General features: G+C 39.7%; 1 protein-coding gene across 1 annotated transcript in view; it reads left to right on the top strand.

The window, feature by feature from the left end:
• The first annotated feature begins 691 nt into the window (after window positions 1–691).
• Window positions 692–25069, top strand: part of cdh23 (cadherin-related 23) — a 317998-nt gene continuing 293620 nt past the window's right edge. The window contains exons 1-2 of the mRNA XM_073834861.1: window positions 692–776; window positions 12089–12163. Coding sequence (XP_073690962.1) covers window positions 692–776; window positions 12089–12163 — 160 coding nt within the window. The remainder of the gene's footprint in view (window positions 777–12088; window positions 12164–25069) is intronic.

Genomic DNA, 25069 nt, shown 5'->3' with positions numbered 1-25069 from the left:
TATTTCATTATATTACCATTTTGTCTGTATTTTTGAACTTTGATCAACATAAGAGACTTCTTTAAAAAACATGAAAAAATTCCTAGTGATTTCACATGTGTTTGTTTTAGCTGCATGCATGAGAAATTTAACTTCGTATTCAAAAACTGGGAACCAGTCTGAGATACTGAACAAGAGGCTCCTAAAACTGGTACAACACAACCACTGATTTTCAGTGCTTTTTCTTGGACACATAGTGTTTGACTTGTGCTTTAAATGCCATTTCCGGAGCTACCAGTGTGAAACCTTTGAGATTTTTCTCACTGAGATTTGTGCGGTCTGTTACAGTTTATCAGGAAGCAGGCAATGATTGTATTTGCATATCACATTTTGACATCAGGAGCAATGAACTTGTAATGAGGTTCACCTGGAGACATCACAACTCTCAACATGAACCATACATTATTTATTTGGAGAGATGGATTTCACATCGCAGATGTGGATTACCAGCTGTGCTTTACTAATATCATAGAATATTTAATGACAAGTTTCAATCACAAAGGCTTGACCAAACAATACCAGTGAGCAAATGAGCAGTGTGTCATTTCTGCAGTGCCAAAACCACCAAACAGTTGTGGTTGTTTCATGATGTTACTCTGAATGCAGTGGTTCATTATGTTCATTATGCGTGTTTGTGTGTTGCAGGTTGGAGATGTCGTGGTGTGAAGGTTCTGGAGGCAAGATGACTTTGGTCAAGTTGCTCCTCTCCTTTTTGCTGCTACACACACTTTCTGAAGGTAATGATCACACACACAAACACACATCCTGCTGTCCATTTTTTGTGGGGACATGCCATAGACATACAGCAATAGTTTTTATACTGTACAAATTGTATTTTCTATCCCCTTACCACAATCCTACCCCTCACACAAAACTTTCCGCTATTTTAGAATTTCAAAAAACTTCATTCTATATGATTTATAAACTTGTTTCCTCATGGGGACTAGTAAAAGTGTCCCCACAAGAACTAAATTTGCTGGTATTACTATACTTGTCTGGACATTTGTTCCTCATATAGGGAATACCTGGTGCACACACACACACACACACACACAGTTTCTCTCTTTGTTTCTTCATGTGTCATACCAAAGCAAACCTTACATTTGAGGGTGTATATTCTAGCTTGTGTAAGAATCAATTTATCTAACCATACTGGCTGCAATTAATGCAAACAATGCCACTGAACTGAACGAAACTCACATATTTTGCTGATTATTGCTGCTGAAAATGGTAAATTGTCATGTTTTGAGCCTTACTAACCAGGAAAAACATTTGGAGTACTATAGACTGCCAAAAATCAAGGACAAGAGTGCAAAAAACTGAGAAACAAAAGTTGTTTGTGGTTGGCAAACTGAACCAGGATTTCCAGGGGCCTGTTTCAATAAGGAGGTTCAACCAACTCTGAGTTTTAACTTGAACTCTGAATTGCGTTACCCTGAGATGGGAAACTGAGTTTTTGGTTTCAGAACAGCTGAACTGAGTTAGTTCAATCCACTCTGAGTAGGTTGACTCTGAGTTTAGTGCTTGCACCACGACTATGAAAAGACATGATCAATGGAGCTCTGAAATTATGATTCACCATGGCAACAGCTCCCCCCAAAAAGACCTCCACATACTTCGAGCCAATGCTTAACTTTAATTCTTAATAATTATTAAGAATATAATTATTTACTTATTAATAATTAGAATATCTAAGGTAAAAACTGGCAGAACGGTAAGTTACTGAACTATTCGTTTTCATGGTATCCCACAGGCAAAAAATTAAAATAAAATAAAAAATAATAATAATAAGAAAACAGATAAACATGGAAGTAAACATAATTCAACAGGTAAAGCTTTAAGCATAAAGGGTTCATGAGTGTAGGCTACATTATTTTACAAATATTCGACATTAAAATATGTCAAATAAAAATATCATTTTAAACACATTTTTTGAACTACCTTTTCATCTGCCATCCTTCCATTCCATACAGCAATCAGCTTCATATTCAATGAGTTTGTGCTCAGTAGGCAATGACACTAAAATTCTCAGTAAGAGCATTACAGCAATGCACACTTTCTTTACCCCTCCGCATACAGTGTCTGTACTAATGTGCTCTGACTACCATTTAAAAATGACACAGGTCAAATAAATATGCATGTGGATATGGCTAATCAAAATAATCCTATAGTATATGATAAATAATAATCTTATGTATGAAAGGACATGCCGTTTTTGTCACTTTGACAGTGTCTGCATGATGAAAATATGTGCAATAAATTAATGCACCTAAAAAAAATGCTTTTCTTACTTAGTATTATTGTCTTGTTCCCAATTAAAAAAATTTTTCTTAAATCAAAATGCATTTTTAAGAAAAAATGTCTTTCTTTTTTCTGGTTTTTGAGGAAAACATTCCAGGATTTTTCTCCATATTTCGATGGGATCCAACAGGTTGAAGGTCCAAATTTCAGTTTCAATGCAGCTTCAAAGGGCTCTACATGATCCCAGCCAAGGAATAAGATCCACTGGAAACTTGTAAAGCCCTTTGAAAGCTGTATTGAAACGGAAATTTGGACCTTCAACCTATTGGCTCTCATTGTAGTCCACTATATGGAGAAAAATCCTGTAATGTTTTCCTCAAAAACTTTAATTTTTTTTATTTGACTTGAAGGAAGAAAGACATGAACATGAACAAATTATCAGGAAATTTTTTCTCTGGAAGTGAAGTTCCATGTTCCTCATCAGCGCAGTATTTTAATTGTAATTGTGCTGTATTTCTTTAAAAAAAAAGCTAAAAATGTACATTTTATATGGCATTTGTAGACTTTGCATTTTGTCTTTTAAATCAAACTATTCATTTTCTACTTTGAGCATGCTTTGAAGGTTTTTTTTATTGTAATGATTTGTAAGATAACAGTGTTTCTCTGTAGAACATTTAGTACTTTCATTGTAATAATCTAGGTAAAAGCTGTCAAATAAGAGTCTTACACTGTAAAAAAAAAAAAAAAAAACCGGTCAAACCACTGGCAGCTACAGCTGCCAAACAAAAACCACAAAGTTAAAGTAAAATATTGTAACTGAAGCAAGGGAAATTCTGTAAAATAACTTTTTTTTCTGTAAAACCTTTAATGAAAATCTCTGTAAAATTGTTTTTGCACTTTATTTAAATTTTTATTTTTCTTATTTTGCATATTATCTGCCAATTGGGTAAGAAAAATAATCTTGTTTCCATTTGCATTAAGAGATTTTTTCTTGTTTTAAGTAAAATGCACTAAATTTACATTCCAAAACACTCACTAAGAAAAGCATTTTTGAAGCATAAATGAATGAATGAGGTATTTAAACATCACTTACGCTTTAAAAAGGGGGATGAGACCGAAAGAAACTCTGGGTTTACCGAAGAAAACCTGCTCCTGACCAGGTTTGGTTCACAGAGTAAGTTACCAAGGTAACTGACTCTGAGTATAAGTTACCTCTCTTTCAGAAACAGGCTTGACTTACCCTGCTTTCTCAGGTTTAATAAACCTCCCGTTCTGAAACGGAAAACCCAGAGTTTCCCTCATTTCAGGGTTGACATACTCGGAGTTTTCACTTAACCTCCTTTCTGAAACGGGCCCCCGGGCAAGAATCTTGACAATATTCGTCTTTGTTATCTTTTTTGGTCAGGTAGGTGAAACATTAGGCTAATATCTTAATTAATACTGCTCGTATGTAGCAGCTTTCACACTTTTTTTTTCTGTGGTTTAGACAGTATAATTAGCAGAGCAATGTATTCAGTAGTATATTAACTGTGAAATCCATGCTGTTGTTCACATCCAAGTATCGCCCATTTTGGCCACACATCTGGGCAATTGACCAAAGCGTGATGTAAGTGCAAACCCTCTATAAATTGTCAAGCTGATTTGGCAATCAAATTGACAAGCTTGTAAAATGACCAAACCTCTGTTGATTTGTGGAGAAAAAGCCAATCAAGGCTTTATTAGAAATTAATTGTTTAAAAGAATTTGTACATTTTATGTCTTGCTGTTAAATGCTTGTAATTTAAGTTTTGACATAATAGATGAGCTCTACTAAATACTGAGTCTCCTAAATTAATTATTTTCAATTAATTATTTACACAATGTTTATACAGTAGCCAGCATTTGAAGTGGATCAAAATCTTTCATCAAAGTTAGTCCTAAAACCAAAACAATACCCGTTCTTGTCTTAAGACAACTTTGATTAACCTTCTTGATCCACTTCAGATGTTGGCTACTGTATAGAAAATGTATTCAAACAAATTTTAAATTGTAATAACTTTTCACAATATTTTTCAATATTAAATTACGAAAACTTGCTTTAGATAGGATATATTATATTTTATTGAAGCCAGCTTATCATTGCAATTCATTTTCTGCTCTCAGAGGAAATTTACTAACCTGTTTTTGAATTATTTGTCTGTTTGCACATGGCATCAAATGAACATCTTTGGCTGGTTTTTTTTCAGCGTCTCTCAACATAAGCATTGCATCAAGACACCATCAAGAAAACCAGATCTCGAGATAACTGTTCTGATCCATAATGTTGCACTCAAAGCCGCCTTAACCTAATGGGAGGCCCCGGGGCTGAGAGGTTTTGTAGGCCCCCCAAATCCCCCCGCCATCCACTCAATTTAGTCTCGTTTTAAAATGGTGTAATCTACATCATGAAATGCATTAGTTTCTTTCAAGATCTGGCAACAATGTGAGTTTTCCTTCTTTGAGCCAGAAAACACCATAATATTGTTATTAAAATATCACTGAGCCCTCTTGAGCATAAACACAAGACACTTTATTTATCAACAAAGCAACTTACGTTGACGAAAACCAAAATGTGTGATTTTAAACACTATTATGAAAAACTGATATAACTGATAACAGCAAGAACAGCAACAGATAAATGTAGGAGCCTCTTCTCTGACCTCAGCGGGCCTTTTGAACCAATCACATGACATGCACCTGCACAGACACAAACACATTGTCGCAGCTTTCATGTTCTGCTATGCGATCATTTGCATGTTTCCAGTCAAAATAACCCCCACTCACAAATGCTGATTTCTCCGTGTTCTGGCCAAATAGTTTGCATGCAAAACAAAACAAACTACCTGCTGATGGTGAATAACAGTGCCATTCTCTGGGCACAAACTCCCCATTACTGAGTTTGGGTTTGAAATGCATTTTTGAGAAAAATCTTCTCTGCTGTTTATATTTGCGTTCCGATGCTGACACGTCCGCATTTTTATTTTGACAGACCTTTGGTCCCATTTTCGCCCAATAACCCGCACTTGTGGGTCAATATTGCCCAGTGCCCGGTTCACTGTTATATGGGTCATCATCCTCTCTCTGAGACTCACCCGCACCCCGCTCCTCCTCCTCCCCTCTATTGATGCTGCTGGCAGTCCCCTGCTGTTCCTCGTCCACCTGCGCGGCGGTCGCGGCCTGCACCTCCTCCGCTCCCTCCGGTGTGTGAAGCGATGTTTCTCCAGTGCTGGATGCATCTTCAGTAGCACTAGAGGCTGGTTTAAAAAATCCGGTGAGCTTTGGGATGCTCTTTAGCAGAGATTTTTCGCGCAACTCCTTCTTAATAAGGTTTTTTTCTTTTCTGGGCACCGCTCTCAAACTTCCGACTCATTTTTTATTTTGATCACCGCTCTCAAACTTCCGACTAAATTAATGACACGGACACACCCAGTAGCGCAGGAAAGGGAAACCACCCCTGGTGGTGGGCTGTCACATGTCACTTCACCTGTCACGGGGGAGCTGTCAGTCTGACTGACTAACATTGTAAGCAACTATATAGACATTCAGATAATAGCTTTAGAGCCTTGAACACACGGAAAAAAAAAAAAAAAACCGACCATCGGAGGCCCCTAATATTGCGAGGCCCCTGGGCTTCAGCCCAGGTAAGCCCGTGCATTAAGGCGGCCTTGGTTGCACTCCATTTTGAGGATTAGTTCACTTCCAGAATAAAAGTGTCTTGATATTTTACTCACCCACATGTCATCGAAAATGTTTGTTTTTCTTTCTTCAGTCGAAAAGAAATTAAGGTTTGAGGAAAAAATTCCAGGATTTTTCTTCATATAGTGGACTTCAATGGAGATCAATGGGTTGAAAGTCCAAATTGCAGTTTCAATGCAGCTTTAAAGGGCTCTACACAATCCCAGCTGAGGAATCAGGGTTTTATCTAGCATAACGATCAATCATTTTTTAAGAAGACATTTTTTTTAAAATAAAATAAATAAATAAATAAATAAATAAAATAAATAAATAAATATATATATATATATATATATATATATATATATTTATTTATTTATTTATTTATTTTTTTTTTTCAGACTTTGAGATTAAAACTCTGATTGTGCTGACAGCGGTGTCTCGTCTGTGTCACTCTCATCTGTTTGTCTCATTTTTCATTGTGCTCTCATTACCTTCCTGTTGTCCTTCTATCAGCCCGTGACTCCTGTCTTTTCTCAGACATCTCACTCCATCACTGCTCTCTCGCGCCTGTCTATCATTCCTCTCCGTTCGCCTGTGTGTCGGACACCTGCGATCTGCGGCGGCACGTTTAACAACACAGTGTCGCTGCCACTTAACATCAGCCCACAGGAGTTTATAATTCACTGCCCTCTCCTTGCTTCCTCTTCCTGTCTGTGTCCTTTTCTTTGGCAGAGCCTCTCTCAATCATTTACACACTCCATCTTTCTTCATGAATCTGCCTTGCTCTCTCTGTCTCTCATAGGTCCTGAGGGAGCTGTTCTCTCATGGTTATTAGCTTTCTGTGATTGGTTCAGGGTTTGGAGGGTTAAATGAAATGGAGGTAAATTAGGGAGGGAGTTTGAGCCCTGAACCCCAGGACAACTCGAGACTGAATGTTAAACACTTCTCACCCAGAAAAGTAAGAGTTTAAAGGAATAGTTCACAAAAAGAATTATCCAGACTTTTTCATAGTGACCATGACTGTCAAGCCTCCACAAGGACAAGAATGCATCATGAAAGTAACGTAAAAAAAAGAACCTTTTGCACTATATTTCTAGTCTTCTGAAGCCATACAATAGCTTTATGTGATATGTTTATGCTCTACTGACATACTGACATTAATTTTAGAGGTAAACCTTCATGCTTAAATTTTCTAAGCTCTTTAAACATTCATAAATGAATTGTTTACAATAAGATCAGTAACATGCATTTAGAAAATAGAGTGATTTTCATGTCATGCCAATTTTAAATCTCTTTCTTTCTCAACTTTTCAATCTTCTTTTGCAATTGTTCATATTAAAAATGACATGTAAATGCATGATTTTCAGTGAATTACTATATTTCAGCTGTTGTATGGCTCAGAAGACTCATGCATAAGCTGTATTGATTGTTTTGTGGTCTTATTTTTAGCTTTAGTCATGACCCATAATATCAAGTGCCAAACAAGACCACAAAAATACCAGAAAAGTAATCCATAGGACTTCTATGCTGTATTTTAATTTTAAGTGAGAAACACAAACGTATTAAAAATATAAACAGAAATTCAAGTAATTATTCACTGAAGTCTAATAGGACCAAATAGTTTATTAGGACTGTAAACACAGTCCAAATTAAATAAAATATTAAAATAAAATAAAATAAAATAAGGGATTTTTATTTTTTGGTGAATTTTTTTTTTAACTTTTAATAGGGATGTAATGATATCAAAATCTCACAATATGATAATATCATAATATAAAGTCCATGATACGATATTACGATATATACAATATATATATACGATAAAAAAAGATAAAGAATTGGAAAAAAAAAATAACATTTAACAAAATTACAATACTACTTTCCTAATTTCTACACTTGAAAGAGATGTTTTGAATTTGGACTACAGTAACATTACCCATTTATACTGCTAGCTGTCAGCAATTCATACTGCACTTTTAAGCTTTTATTTTGATGGAAACGACAGTAGAGCTTTTATTTTGAAGTAAAAATTCAGCTTCAGTGAAAACATGCTTACAAAAACGCGTCCCACTACAAATCGAGTGAAGTGCTGTAATCATCTGCCGTGAAAATAATACATAACTGGTGGCCGTTGCATTCCCAAATTTGCACTAAACTCACAGAGCATGCAAAAATAAGTTCACAGCATTCATTCACTGTGAACAGAGACATTCTGAGGCATGGAAAACACAGAATCACGAGCTGATTGCCTCAACAATGTGTGCGCTTCACTTTGAAACGTACAGAGAAAAAAGACTTAATGAAGGGATTAAGCCAGTTTGACAGATACTGTGTCAAAGCATAATGGCCCAAAACACAACTTTAATTACCTTTTATGTTAGAGATAGAAGTTTAAATATATTTAAAAAACAGAAGACCTATTGTTTCATATCTTTATGTGACCATGATAATTTCGAGACAGTTTTGCTATCGTGATATCATGATATTGATAATATCGTTACATCCATATTATGTAACGTAAGTGGTGGAAGAGAGGTGAGCTGTCTTCAAAAAAATGATGGTGTCTGTGAAAAGATCTGATTTGACGTGAGGCTCTGTCTGACCTGTTCACTCAAAAGACTCTCAGTCAATGTCACAATGGGAAAACATCAGCTATCAAGCCTGTTTCACACATCCTGGGTCTGCAGCATAACTGCAGCCGGAGGCATTTGTTTTTGTGATACCTAGATTCTCTTTGATAATGGCTGTAAATTATAAAATTGGCCATTGAGAACTATTACAAACCTCAAAGTGTAAGCTAAACGGTATTGAATAGAAAGTTTGATAAATTCGTTTAAAGTGCATTTTGCACAAATCTTGGCTCAGTGGCAAAAGCATTGCTAATTCCGATGTGCCATATACTGCACTCTAAAAAATGCTGGCTTAAAAACAACCCAACTTGGGTTATTTGGCAACCCAGCGCTGGCTAAATATTGGACAGAACACATGCTGGGTTATTTTTACCCAGCAGCTTGGGTTAAATGTTTTTACCCAACATGCTGGGTTGTTTTATTTAAGTCAGTTATTGTTTGATTTAATATTAATTGACTTAATAATTATAGAGGCAACCGCAATACACTTAAACTTGTTTAACAGCATTTAAAAAAAAAAAAACATTTTAAAAGTAGTATTTTAATTTAAGTGTATTCAACCATTCTCTGTAACCATATTTCACTGAAATAGTGCTAATTCTCGTCCCGGTGTATCACAGAAATCTGAGCCGGTGATGGACTGCTGTTCGGGGAAGTGGTAAAAATTTAACCCAGGTGTTTTATTTTTTTTTATTTTTTTAAGAATGCAGAAAAACTACCCTGAACTTGGGTAAAAATATTAAAAACGACCCAATAAAATGACCCAACTGGCTGAATCCAAGCATTTTAGTAAAAAAAAAAAAAAGAGATTTTTTGTTGTTTTGTTTTGCACACAGCCATAGGCGTATGAACGTGTGGAACAGGCCTCAGTCTTAAGTGTGAAAATTCAATTAAATTGTATTAATTTCAGTATTCATTAATTTTGTCATGACTGTGTAAAGATCTGGAGCCGAAGCCGGGACAGATGCGGCAGGCTTCGCTTTTGGCAGGAACTCTCATTAAATATGTGATCCAGTTTGTCACACACCTAAAAGTCGTTTTAATCTCTGCTGCCATTCTTTAATGGTTCAGTAATTAACACGGGCTGACGTGTTACTCCTAGATTGATTCTAGTTAGTGCGTATTGGCGGACGCACAGTCGATGGCTCTCGTTTCTTGCTCGGCGTCTCCATCCTTCTTTCTCTCTCTGTATCTGGTTTGTTCTTGCCGTGTTCAAAGCGGAGTCAAAAAGTGATTCACCCTATCCGACACCAGCACTTCAAACACACACACACACACACACACACGCAAGCCCTTTCTGGAGTGTGTTGTCTCTGTGGCCCACTACCCATGCACATGATCAAAGCTCTCCTGATCTTCCTGACAAATCAGCTTGTCTCCTGCTACCCCTGGAAAGAGAACACGCACACACACACACACACACACACACACACACACACACACACACACACACACACACGCGTATATACACTGGGGAAACATGTCTCGCACACAACAAGTGCAGATGTGGAAGTTTACACATGTCAGAGCAAAGTGTGCAGTAGTTAAATATTGAGAGCTAGTGTAGGGGAATTCAAGTAAGAAATGTTATGTTGTAAAAACTGATATGACATTAAAGCGTATAAATCAAACAAAGACTGTGCAACAACTCCACCAGCAGGTAAAGTCTGTGTTTTTCTCTTGCCTCCCCTGAGCCCATTGAGTTTTAACAGACCCAAAAAGCATGCAGTGAGTTTGGTGGGGGGTAATTGAGAATGAATAGGGGAAAGTCACATGCCTCCATCGCGATAGGACTGATTATGTAAGGCTGTGGTTGGTTCATGCAATAAATCACGCCTCGTGTGTTCGTGCGTGTTCTGTGTTCACAAATCAGTCTGAATTAACAATATAATGGCATTATATGATATACTTAAGTATTAATAATTATAATCATATACTTATGTTCTTAAATAAGTAGTGTGTGAAATAACCAATTTGTTACATCAAAATAAGACTTAAAATGACATGAAAACATGATCTGTGGGAGTTTTTAGTGAGAAATCAGCTTGGTGACATTAAATCTACATGTTGGTGACCAATATTTACTGAGTTTTGATGACTGATGATCTGAAAAATTCAAAAATAGTTAAAAGTTAACTATTAAATAGATTAGTTGGGTAAATATTGGACAGAACACATGCTGGGTTATTTTGACCCAGCAGGTTGGGTTAAATGTTTTTACCCGACATGCTGGGTTGTTTTATTTAAGTCAATAATTGTTTGTCTTAATATTTATTGACTTAATTGAAAATTTAACATTTTAAAAGTAGTATTTTAATTTAAACCAATATTTACTGAGTTTTGATGACTGATGATCTGAAAAAAATCAGTTAAAGGTTTACTATTAAAAAGATAAGTTGAACATGGGTTCACAAAAAAAATATATTGTTGACATTGTTAGTGCCTTGAGTTATTATTTTTGAAAAAAAGTAAAATGCTTAAAAACCTTAACTTGATGAGATACATACCTGGCTTTAATAAATAAAATATTGATTACATTGTTAATGTAAAAATATAAAATAGGATTGTTTTTTTCTTTTCTAAAAGTGTAAGTAATGTGTATTTAACCAAAACAAATTTTGACTAGGATATTAACTTATATAAAAAAAAAAAAAACAAAGAAATTCAGAACACCACTGCACACACCACTGGTATGTGTATAATAATATTATTATTATTATTGTTGTTTTTTTATGTAAATGCTCACCGAGGGTGTATTTATTTGATAAAAAATGTAAAAACAGCACTACTATGAAACATTGCATTTCAAAATAACTGTTTTCCATTTTAATATAATTTAAAATGTAATGTATTCATGTGGTGCAAAGCTGAATTTTCAGTATCATTACTCTAGTCTTTAGTGTCACATGATTCTTCAGAAATCATTCTAATATGCTGATTTGCTGCTAAAGAAACTTTTCAGTTATCAATGCTGAATAGTTTTGCTGATGATTATTTTTGTGAAAACTGACACATTCTTTCTTGGATTCTTTCTTGAATAAAAAGTTTTTACTTTACTAAATATCACTTTTGATCAAGTTAATGCATTGTTTCTGAATAGAGCAACCCAAAATTGACAGTAAGGATATTTATTGCTTAAAAATAGCTTGTTACTGGGAAAAAACAGAGTTGCAAAATATAGTTAAGTTAGTAACATTGTTTTTTCAGTTAGTACTGCAAAGAACCAGCCAACTCTATACAATGACAAATGGTGGGGTATAGTAATGCAAGGAAGCTTTGGAGAACATTTTATTTTACTGTAGAAGTGGCTGAGTTCTTGTCATATCACATATACAGCAAGCTTGAGGTGGCTCCACATTGAGAGAGTTCATTTGAGGTGTTCATCAATGTCATTTTCTGTTTGCCGTCTAATGTAACAGCTGTAACTGTGTGTGTTTTCTCTTATTAAGACCCATGTCTCTGTGTCTCTCTCTCTTCTCCAGCCTCTAATCAGCCGCCTCGTTTCCAGAATTACTTCTTCCAGTCGTACCTGCTCATCTATGAGAACACACCAGTTGGTGAGTGACTCTCTCACACACACACACACACACACACACACACACACACACTCTGATGATGTGATCTTTTCAAATTTTCACAGATGAGCACATTTTTCAGCTTTCATGAATTTAGTCCATAAATGCAGAATGGACCATGTTTGGCCTGAGTTTCAGAATGTTCAATTGCTTTTATGTGTAAACAATGCCAAAGACACATATTAGAAAAATTATTATTAATTAAATATGCATTAATATATTATACATGATGATTACATGTGGTATTTTTTTAAGACAATTATGCGAATGAAATATTTGAAAGGTACCTCATTTTCAAATTCTGTTTGAATGAAAATGCTAAAATACAAGATATGCATAGAAAACTGTGACCAAAATCAGTAGATTAGCTGCTTACAACCAACTGGTTGATCTTTTTTTTTTTTTTTTTGTAGTATGTTTGAACAGTTTGCATGGTAAAACCCTCTTTTTCAAAGTTTCATCACCTGTAAAGCACTGGCTATACAGCTGTGCACATTTCGACATACATTTTTTGGCAAGATTTTTCATTTTCTAAAGGGTGTTAATCCCTCCTTGCTGTCTGTACTTCCCATCTCTCCGTTTTCTACTTCTCTTCATCCCTTATTCATAGTTTTCCTGTCTTTAGGTCGAAGAGCTTGCATGTTTATTTAACCTTGTGACCTCTTGTTATCATAAGCTGCTTTTGTGCTCTTATCTGACCCTCAGTCTGTGGTTTGCCTTGCTCTTCCTTATTTGCTTCCATTTTTAACCTCCCGGTTGTCATGGACTGAATGATAAACACATATTTAGAATTTAAGTATATATGGAGTAAAGCACTTGTACAGTGTTTTAGGCCTAAAAAACGGTTTGTCGTCATAAAAATACTCATAAGGAATCACCAAGAGTAAAAACACTCAAATACATTGACTTTATATGTTTTCTCCTGCTGTGCTTGAATACAACTTTTTTGTGCATTTAGTGCATAAAACAAGAAATACAGCATCGAATATTGTAAACACAACATGCTTTAAGTTTTTTTTTTACATTTTTATACTAGACTTGACTGGCATGTTGTTTAATACTCCAATACAGATAAAATACGTCTTAAGTAGCATGGTAATATTTGTAGCAATTGTATGGGTCAAAAATCATTGGGATATTAAATAAAGATCATGTTCCATGAAGATATTTTGTAAATTTCCCACCATAAATATATCAAAACTTAATTTTGATTAGTAATATGCATTGCCAAGAACTTTTAAGGTGATTTTTTTTTTTCTTTTGTCAGATTCCAGATTTTCAAATAGTTGTATCCTGTAGCTAAATATTTCGTATCCTAACAAACCAAACCCTTATGACTGGTTTTGTGTTCCAGGGTCACAAATATTAAGTAAAAACTTACTTTTTAATAGATTGAAGCCTTTTTATCAATACATATGCATATGTTAATCAATATTTCTCTCTTGGTCTGCATCTTTTAAGCTGAAATGTGTATTTTATTATCTATATAATATTTATTGGTGTCACCTAATGGAATAAAAAAAATCACACTTTTACTTCAGTATTTCCTTCAAAGCTGCAAAGAGATGAGGACAGTGTTAGCAAACCAATCCTCTGTGATACTACATCAGAGAAAGAGAAGAGAAGTACATGATTGCAGCAAAATTAGGAATACGCTGGTTTAGATTTAACTCTCCTGAGTGTTTGGTTTCAAGCGGTGTTTTACTCTAACAGTCTCTGTCTTTAAGTTTCTGTCTGTGCCTGTATGTATTTCAGCGTTTTTAGGGACCCCGATGATTGACAGGGCAATTTGAGAGTGTCAGGGTTTTCATCACCTTGCCGCGTGTTGTCGTGAGTTGGTTTTAAAATAGATCTATCGGGCCTTCTTGCTGATAGGAGGCTCTCTGAACCGCAAATACACTTATACCTTACTTATCCATAAAATCTCTGAATTCTGCCATCCAGCCCATTTTACCTGAACCGTCTGCAAACAAGTGTGCTTGTGTGTTTCAGAAGAGCTCACTACTATGCCTCTAATACATTATAACTCATTATAGGGTGTTTCTTTACTTCAGGCCCTACGATTTTTTTTTTTCGAAAAAAAAAAAAAAAAGCCTTTTACGCTCTTACTGGTTTATTTAATTTGTCTGCTAACATTGTCTGAAAGTGTATAAACTTAGTCTTGGGTCAGTAGGATTTTTCATTTTTATTAAGAAATTAATAGTTTTATTCAGCAGGAATGCATTAAATTGATCAAAGTGAGAGTTCAGACATTTATAATTTTACAGAAGATTTTCTCATGGCTCATATTTAAAATAAATACTGTTCTTTTAAACTGTGATTTTTACACATTTGTGAACAATCATGTGACACTTAAGAGTGGATTAATGGATGCTGAAAATTCAGTTACCCCTTCAGTCGAATCACTTCGACGTTACATTGGGATCTCGCTTGAGAGACCGATCACCTCTGAGCCTTATTAAAAAGGCCAATTGAAAATTGGCGAGTGGACGTGCGCGCCGGCCACGCCCCCGTACATACGGGTATATAAGATGGCTGCGCGCACCACTCAGTCAGACTTTTGCTTTCAGAGCCGATGTGTCGAGCCTCTAAACAGCCGAGAAGAGTTCTTCAGAGTTCATGCTCCCTCCTGCTGCTGCGCTGCCATAACTAAAAGAGTGTTTCACAGAAAGAGCATTGTTTGGCAGCCGTCAGCGCGGTCCCGCGGGCGGCCGTTTTCACGGCCATATAAAGCCTTTTTGCATTCCAGCGAGCAGCCCCGGCGAGTGCATTGCCCCGCGGCCCCTCCCTGGGCAAACCGGGATCACAAAAGAGCAATTTCTAGCAGCCGTTTTAGACGTCCTTTTCAGGATGTCTTTTCGGCCGTGCGTTTCTGGATGTGGTAGTTTCCTCTCCTCAGCGAACGGACATGAGCGCTGCCTCACGTGTTTAGGCTTTGAGCACGCTGGGGTGGTGCTCATGAATGGTTCATGCGGTGAAAGCATGACCATGACCACGCTGAAGTCCTGCCGCTCGTTCGCGAGCTGGCTCCCCCCGCCTCCCTCCCGTGGTCAGCCGTTGAGCCGCCTATGCTCTTCGGCCACCGCGGTGGGGCGCGGGGGGGGACATTCAATTTACGATAGACAGCGTTCCGCCGGCTCAAAAAGCCCTGCGGATCTCTCTATCTCAGCGCGGTCCCGTTGAGTTTCCGCAGCAGACGCTTCCCCGCCTGGCGGGCTGAGCGTCTCCTTCGGTGCTCCTGCAGAGGATGAGATGTCTGTCACAGCATCAGAGGGAGAGTCAGACGGTGACACATCTCTTCCCGCGGCGCCCACCCGTGGTCGCTGCCCCCCCGGAGGTTGATGTCGAACTGTCGGCTATGCTTTTCCGGGCAGCCGGGGGGGATCGGTTTGAGGGTTCCTCAGGGGCCTCCGGCCGATCCTTCTAGGCTGGACGACTGGTTCCTGGGGGGGGCACCGGCGGCAGCGCCGCGCTCCCCCCCGGTCCCGTTCTGACCGGATGTGCATGAGGAGCTGACAAAATCGATGGCGCCCTATTAATTTGAAGCGCACTCCAGCTCCTCTCCCCTCGCCACTCTCCATGGCGGGGCAGCCAAGGGGTACGTGGCGGTCCCCCAGGTCGGGCGCGCCATCGCGGTGCACCTTTGCCCGCGGGCGCGGCCGCCTGGTGGGGCCCTCCGCGTCTCCCTTTTAGGGCATGTGAAATTTCTTCCGCCCTCATCGGCTGGGCCTTTTCTGCGCCCCCCGACACGCTGCCCCGCCCTGCAGGCCATTGCAACACTGCAAAAGTGCCAGGTGCAGGCACCTTAAGGCCTGCACGAGAGTGGTCCTGACCAGGGGGTACTTGAAGAACTCCGCGCCGCCACTGACTTCGCCCTTCGGGCCACTAGGTCGCGGCGTGTCCCCTTGGTCAGGTGATGTCCACCTGCGTGGTCCAGGAACGCCACCTATGGCTGACTCTGGCCCGGATGGCAGAGGCCGACAAAGTTCGCTTTCTCGACTCTCCCATTCCCCAGAGCGGCCTATTCGGCGACACCGTGAAGGGTTTTTGCTCAGCGGCGTCGAACGTATCGCCGGCCCCCAAAAGCCTGCGATCCTCCGCCCATCAGCATACCCCGTCGAGTTGCCAGAGCAGTACGCCTCCCCGTCGTTCGGGCTGGGCGTCTCCTCTGGCGCTCCAACGGTCCAGAGGCAGACGGAGGCCGTCCAACATATCCTGCCCCGCCGCGAAGTTACCATTCCGCCGCCTGGGCCCCCGCCTCCGCCTGCCCGTCGCCGAGGGCGTCCCCCCGCAGCTCCGTCCCCTGCTGAGCCACACGATCCAGGCTCGCAGCCGACGTCGAGCCGCCCGTGGGAGAGGGACGCCGCTCGCCTCTCAGGGTCCTGCGACGGAAGACCCTCGCAGGCGAGCTTCGAAGCGTCCCTGATGCGAGCACCCCCGGAGGTGGAGAGAGCTACTCTGTCGGCACTCCCGCTGGAAGCGGGACTTAGCCGGTCATTTGAAATCACAGAAAGACCCAGCTTTCTCACCTCTGGGGCCCCGGCCCCGAGTTTCCTTCCTGAGCAGCACTTCCACTCCTCGGAACCAGACTCGGGACCGGATGTCGCCAGCGCGGGAACCAGGGAAGTAGGTAAGCACTGCTTAGCGCAGTTAGACACTTCTCCAGGACGTTTATCCTTCTGGGTTTTGTCTCCTTCCCTGTCTTTCCCCAGGCTGCCCCACCACGGTCACGCCGGTCAACGTTCCCTTGATACCACTACACTGGTTGATACGGACGGTATGGCCCGGCTCCAGGCGTCCGCCCAGACTCACAGGTACCCCTTACATTCTTTGTTCGGAAACAGGCGTGCCTCTGTTCTGCCTGCGGAGGTCGCGTTCCTACTGGCGAAGGACGCGATCCAGCCTGTCTCTCCGGCCGGGACGAGGTCGGGGTTTGATAAGAGTCCTGACTTCACGTGTCCAGTTAGAGTGGTGGGTTAACATCCGCCCTGGATGGAGCTCTGTTCCGATCCCTTCTTAGGCTGTCGGCACACATGCTCACGACGACGCACATACAAGTATGTTTCCGTCTCCAGGGCTGGGTTGCAGCCATCTGCCTGAAGGGCACCCGCTGTCACGTCTCGATCTTCCCCGGTGCACACCCCTCCGGCAGTCTGCCCCGGGGGTCGAGCGCTCAGCGCGAGGTGCTTCCACTTGGCTAGTCCCTCTCCTTCCTGCCTTCTTTAGGCCATAGGAGCTCCCCTGTCCCCTCTTCGGCAGACAGGTACTCGCGTCTTCAACCGTCTCTTCGACTGGTGCTTACCAGCCCACTCGTGAGTTCCGTTGTGCGAATACAGGGACCTGGTGCCTCGGCACCCCCGCCATCTGGTCCTTCAGGCCAACCGAGGGAATCCCTTTCCTCGGTCGGGAGCCCGACTCGGTCCACAAGACGGCCCGCCTTGCTACCAAGAGCGCGCAGTTGGTGCTGTAGTCTCTGAGCTAATCAGGAACTATTCAGCGGTCCCCTCAAATCAGAGGCTCCTGGGACACATGTCAGCTCTAGCCACTTGCCGTTAAGCTGTTTCATGTGAGACCGCTGCAGCACGATCGAGTCCTATGATGGGCATGGCATCTCGGCTCTCTCCGGACTGGCGTTTTCCCGCAGTATTGCCGACAAGTCAGCCCGTGGCTTACCACGGGTTGGGTTGCCATGTACAACAGAGGCTTACAGCTCCTCCCATCTGCTCCCATGGAGTCCAACGTGGCAGATTTTGCTACTTGCCATTCATTTAAAGCAGGGAAACTCAACCGTGCAGCCCCCCGGTTCCCACGGCAGTCCACCCACCTGCAGAATGGCGACTCCACCCCGTGACGCAGCTAGTTGGAGTTATATCGGCAGGCCCAGCCACATCCGCTCGCCCTCCCGATTCCTCCCATTGCCAGAGTAACTCTGGCACATAGCTGACCTCCGGGGCCCAAGTACGCCCTTCCCCAGTGAGCCTCCTTGCGCAGACTCTGTGCGAGTCCAGGGAGGACGAGGAGTAAGTCTGGAGGTTGCGCTGCAAGGACGGCCCACCCGGACTTAGGTCTTAGTAACCTTCCCCTCGCGGCAGTCCCTCCCTGTAAGGGCACGGCTTGACACCATAGATCTCTCCGGCCTTCCTCAGGCCCGTGATACAAACTATCACTCGGTACTGGGCTCACGCACTGAGATGAGGTCTATCACTGGCATTCCTCTCGCTGAGAGGCACAGAGATACACGATTGCAGTAGTGCTTCCTTTCCTGCAGGAGAGTTGGAGCGCAGGCTGTCCCCTCGACTCTCGGAATATATGCCGCCGCTTAGCCGCATATCACATGCAGTAGATGAAGCAAAATAGGTAAGCACCCACTGGTCGTGAGGTCCCTCAGAGGTGCCAGACCGCGCCTCATACCCTCTTGGGACCCCCCCGTCGCCCTTCGGGGCCGCGGGGCGCTTCATTTGAGCCCCTGGCCTCAGTCGAGCTAGAATTCCTGTCATTTAGACAGCGCTCCTGATTGCCCTGGCCTCCATCAAGAGGGTAAGGAGACCTACAAACTTCTCTGTAGGGAAGCTTCCCCGTCGCCTTCTCAGGCCGCGGGGCGCTCCCTTGGAGCCTCGGGCCTCAGTCGAGCGAGAAAAACGCTCCTGACTGCCCTGGCTCCCATTGAACGAGCAAAGGTTCCCCAGAGGTGCTCAGTGGGCCTCAGTCGAGTCCTGTCATTAAGACAGCGCTCCTGACTGCCCCGGCTCCTATTAAGAGGGTTGGAGACCTACAAGCTTTCCTTGCCAGCAAAGTGTGTCAAGAAGTTCGGGCCCGGCGACTCTCACGTTACTACCTGAGACCCCGGCCCGGCTATTGTGCCCAAGGTTCCCCACCACGCTTTTCCGCGGTCAGGTGGTGAACCTGCAAGCTCTGCCCTGGAGGAGGCAGACCCAGCCTTGCGGTGTTGTGTCTATGTGAAAATGAATTCGCTTGGCACTTCAGACGCACCTAGCAGCTTATCTGCTTGGGGTTCAGCAGAAAGGGAATGCTGTCCCCAAACTGAGGTGGCTCATTGGGTGGTAGATGCCTCTCCCTCTCTTATCTATATCTGGGAGAGCCATGCCCCTTAGGTGTTCATGCCCACTCCATTAAGAGTGCTGCTTCATCCTATGCGTTGGCTCATGGCGCCTCACTAGCAGATATCTATAGAGCTGCGGGCTGGGCGACACCTAATACCTTCGCTAGGTTCTTCAACCTCCGCGCAGAGGCCGTTCCTCCCGTGTCTTAACATAAGACTTCAGGCGAGCGGGGGGACGGCTGGTGTCGGCTTGCTGCGCCATTCCCACGTGGATCCGTGCGCTATCTCCCAGAATGTTCCCTCCGGCGAACCTGGGTCCTCCATGCCCCGCAGTCAGGGCTAGATGCGGAGTAGTCCTTGGCTGTGATCCTGCCTGGGTCTCCTTCGCCCCGCAGGTTGTGGCTATACTTTTCAATATTTTCCAGCGGAGGAGACCGCTGTTTCCCTCGTGTATCCCTAAGAAATCTTATGGATATATTGAATTATTCTCATTTCCACATGCACAAATTGCATGTGCTCCGCCCCCCCAACCCATGCTTCAGTACATCTGGCATCCCTGCAGGCCCCTTATAAAAAGGGGGCCTCGGGGCGTTGGGAAGGTTACGTTCAATGACCGCCTGCGGACACGTCTGGGAAGACCTGCCGGCACGTGGCGTTGTGCGTAACGCGGCGTCAGGGTCGTGGCCTTTTCCATGGGTCTAGTTCCCAATGTAACGTCGAAGTGATTCGACTGAAGGGGTAACGTCTAGGTTACGAAGGTAACCCTCGTTCCCCGAAGGAGGGAACGGAGACGTTACATTCCCCTGCCACGCCCCTGGCGTCGCGCTGACGCTGGGCTCTCCCGGCTCTTCAGCAAAAGCCTGACTGAGTGGTGCGCGCAGCCATCTTATATACCCGTATGTACGGGGGCGTGGCCGGCGCGCACGTCCACTCGCCAATTTTCAATTGGCCTTTTTAATAAGGCTCAGAGGTGATCGGTCTCTCAAGCGAGATCCCAATGTAACGTCTCCGTTCCCTCCTTCGGGGAACGAGGGTTACCTTCGTAACCTAGACGTTTTGCATGACAGGAATTAATTACTGTTTAAAATATATTTAAGTTGTAAATGGTTATTTTAAACGTTTTTGGAAAATAAAATGTCAATATTTGGTTGAAATAATGTTACATTGTTATTCGGTGTAACACAATATTTATGTAAAAATTCAAACATGCTTATTCTGACTTGTACATAATAAAATATATAAAAGAATAAGGCAGCATATTAAATTTTATTGTGTTTTAAATTAGTAAAATAATCATACTGGCAAATGGGCAAAAGCTAGGATAGTGGCAAATTTAAAAAATGTAAAATTTGTAAAAATACTAAAACTAAGTATTTAGGGTGAAAGTAATTCGCCTTTTAATGTCATAAATTGATTTTTGTTGCAAATATGCCTGACAAGACTGTTACAATGAATGACATTTTAGTGGGTGTCTTCTGTAAATTAGGGGAAAATGTATGATATTTATTTTTTGCTCAAATAACAAAACAAAAATGCAATTAAATTAAACGGAAAACTTTTTAATTTTAGTTTTTTGGAAGAACAGCAATTTAAAGCAGTATTACGCTTATTGTTTTTATGCTTAAACCGTTTTTTTCGCCTTTGATCCATATACATGTATATGTGTATATGTGTGTGTGTGTGTGTGTATAGAATATACATTTTTTTTTAGAAATAAATAGAAACAAGTAGATATACAAATACAATAGAGAGTGCTAGTGTTTCAGGGTCAAGTGTAAATCAAAAATATTTCATAATAACATTTTACTGTATTTTTGGTCAAATAATGAAGCCTTGGAGAGCATAAGATATTTTATATTTTAGTTAAATATAATTACATTATATATTTACATGATAAAATAGCATTCTGAGATGAAAATGGTGTTGGATTATATAAATATAAATTAATTTAACATCAGTTTTATTTTTGTTATTTTTAATATCCTAAAATCTTATTATTTAATATGTTTTAATAGTTTATAAAATAAAATAAAAAAAATATAAAAATGTAAATTAATGTTAAATATTACAACTTAAAATCAGTTACAATCAATTTAATATCTATTTTATTTTAAATATTTTGTAATGTCCTAATCTCTTATTATTTTATATTTTAATAGGTTATGAAATTCCTACAAATGTATATGTGTGTATGTATATGAATATATAAAATACATATATGAAATAGATTTCTTTTCAGCAACACGATTAGAAATGACCAATGTATAAAAAATTAGATGAAGAACCAATGAATTCCAATTTAATTCTTTCTTAACTTTTTATTATATTAAATTGTGATTGATCTATGCTTGCATCTCTTTAGAAACAAATTCTACATATGTAGACATTCTGCGTAGTTGAGAAGTATACATTTTTTGACGCAGGACTGGTTTAAGCATTATGTTAAACTTTTCATCACCTCATGACCATGATATCATATTTCCCATGATATTATCATAATATTGTCATCTGCATTGCTTAATTTGGACATATATTGCCCTCAGTTAATTATAATTTAGTGCAAGTTTGAATGGTTTTTATAGCATTGTTCTTGGATCGTTTCTCCTTGCCTCCCTCTGTTATGTGCATACAAGCCAAAATTCCTGTGATCGGCCCTGATGCTGATCAAGTATCGTAAGCATTAACATTTCCTTGACTCACACACTCTCAATCAACACAGTGTTGAACAGCAAAGACGCTGATGCTGCATGTTGTTTGATGAGCCAGTTACATGAGGTTAACACTGAACTCACAACTAGTCAACTACTTTTTATATGACCAGTTAAAAGACCCTGATATGTTCATTTCTGTTTATTGAGATTAATTAGGATGTGACAAGCTGTTCCCAGACCAGCGTCGGTTCAGTCAGGGTTCATTTCCACCCGCAGCAGTGTCAGCGTGCCCTGTGTGTCCTCTCTGCCCTGCCTGACTCTGATTGGTGGCCGAAGCCATCAGCCATGTCTGATTGGATGACTCTGATGGCTTATTCATGGAGAGGGCGGATGATTGGACAGTGCCAATTTGTCAGAGTTATAGTTTATTAGTAGCGCAGATGTCCTCGTACTGGAGGACTTCCAAAAGACACACACGCACTGGCACACCCCGACACAAACACACACTCTTAAACGAATGAATGCGTGCAGACCAACACACTCACACTCATGACTAGAGGGGGACACTGACTTTTCACTGGGGTGTGTGTTTATGTATATAATCACGGCGAGCAGTATCTGTGTTTGTACAGAATCAAGTGTTTCATGTTGCTTGATGAATTTTTGTCAGTGCGTTTGTTCAGTGAGAATGTGCTTGTTTATAAGGGGCAAATGTTACAAGGGAATTGTAACACTCTAAATATACACTACTGTTCAAAAGTTTGGGTTGGTACATTTTTTTTAATTTTACAATATTGCATGAAATAAACTATTTTAATCTGTTTAAAATGTAATTTATATCTGTGATGAAAAGCTGAATTTTCAGCACTATTAATGCAATCTTTAGTGTCACATGATCCTTCAGAAATCATTCTAGTATGCTGGTTTGATGATCAAGAAACATTTCTTATTATTGTCAATGTTGAAAACAGTTGTGCTGCTTAATATTTTTGTGGAAACCATTATCTTTTTTGAAATTTTGAAAAGAAAGTTATGGAATAAAAGTTTTATTTTATTTAATTATTTTATTTTTAAGACATTTTACACTTACTTTAAAGGCAAATTCTGTTAAAAATATTTAATTTTATTGTTTTATTTTAGTATTTTGTGCTGTGTGTATTTAAGACCATTTACACAGTTACTTTCAAATGGCAAATTCTGTTTATTTATATATATATAAATAAACAGATAAATATATTAATAAAAATTTGTCTCACAAACAAACCAAAAGACTGAGAATTGGTTCAAAAGTTTGTAGTTAAGATTTTTTTTATGTTTTCAAAAGAAATCTCTTATGGTCACCAAGGCTGCTTTATTTGGTCAAAAGTACAGGTAAAATTAAATTAAATTACACTAAACTAAATAAAATTACATTTAATTACATTTTATATATATATATATCATATCATATCATATCATATCATATCATTTTATTAATTAATTTATTAATTTGTTTAAATATTTTTTTTAAATTTTATTATTTTGTGTTTTTAAAATTTAATTATATTATTTTATTTTGTGCTGTGTGTTTTTAAAACAATTTTAAAAAGAAGAAAAGAAAGTTATGGAATAAAAGTATTTTTTTTTTTTTTTTTTTTTTTTTTTTTTTTGTGTGCAAAATAAAGGCAAATTTAAATTTAAAAAATTTTTTTTATTTTATTTTGTCCTGCCTGTTTGTAATTTATTCAGTTACATTCTAATGGTCATCACAAATGACATCACAAATATTTTATTTTATTTTATTTTATTTTATTATTATTTTTAATTGTATTTTATTTTATTTTTATTTTATTTTATTTTATTTTATTATTATTTTTAATTGTATTTTATTTTATTTTGTGCTGCCTCTTTGTGAGACCATTTATTCAGTTACATTCTAATATTCATCACAAAATGGTAATGTTATGCCTCTAAAAATTCTACTTGCCTAGGGCATTTCCAAACACATTTAAGTCCATTTACTCAGTTACTTTCTAATGGCAAATTCTGTTAAATATTTATTTTATTTTATTATTATTATTTTATTTTGTGCTGCCTGTCTGTAAGACCATTTATTCATTTACATTCTAATGATCATCACAAAATGGTAATGTTATGCTAATCTCTAAAATCCCACTTTCCTAGGGCATTTTCAAACACATGTATTTTATTTTACTTTATTTTAAGAAATGCGGCCTGCTTTTGAGGCTATTTACACAGTTACATGCTGATGGCATATTCTGTTTAAATAATTATTTTATATTATAAAATGTTGCCTATTTCTTCTTTTTTGCTAAATTGGACAGTATGACAGGAAGCAAAGTGGGGACTGCCAAAAGCCTATTATTATAATCATTATTATTGTTTTAGGTATCACGCAATGGTCTTATGTGTTTATTCTGACTAGTTTGCAGACATTGTACACTGTATAAGTGTTTAGGGAGTTTTAGGGAGCACTCTTCTTCCCATTGTTCCTGTACACTGCTTACCTGTGCTAAATTTCTTAATGTACTGTTATTGGCACTTATAAACTAAAATCTATTGACAATGTAATTAAATGTTACCGTTACCATTACTGATGCCCTTGCCATGTCTGTAGTGGTACTTCTGGTATGTGGTGTCTCACTGCAGCAGTTTATCAGCCAGCCAATTTACGACCCTCTCCTTCTTTCTATCTGGAAAATTCCACTGAGACGCCTCTGTTTGCTCACTCCCAAATTGGCAAGTGGCTTAATTAGACTAATTAGTCAATTAGCTAACTGTAGCACGCGCATTCATCTGTTTAAATGACAGAATACTTCAGGCCTGTTTGGCTTTGAATAAAGGGCATACTGCAGATAATTATAATGTTAGTTTAACAGCAGTCTGCTGCTACCACTGAGAGGAATTTGAAGACTTCATTAAGAGCCCACAAATGCACCACACAGGTGAACCAGAGGTTGAAGACATATAAACGTGCATTGCATGATCTGGGTATGAAAACACAATGTCGATGGTTTTTTAAGAACTGCAGCCTATTTTTTTTTTTGTTGGTAGAACTAAATAATGTTCTATAATACTGTAGCATCTGACTATAAATCTTTTTTTGTTTCTGAATGTAACCTTTAGCTTTATTAGTGAGACTGTGTGTGAGATGGGTGTGTGTCAAGTATTGCAACA

This window comes from Garra rufa, chromosome 2, assembly GCF_049309525.1.
Source record: "Garra rufa chromosome 2, GarRuf1.0, whole genome shotgun sequence".
NCBI lineage: Eukaryota > Metazoa > Chordata > Actinopteri > Cypriniformes > Cyprinidae > Garra > Garra rufa.
This window is presented reverse-complemented; position numbering and strand designations above follow the sequence as displayed.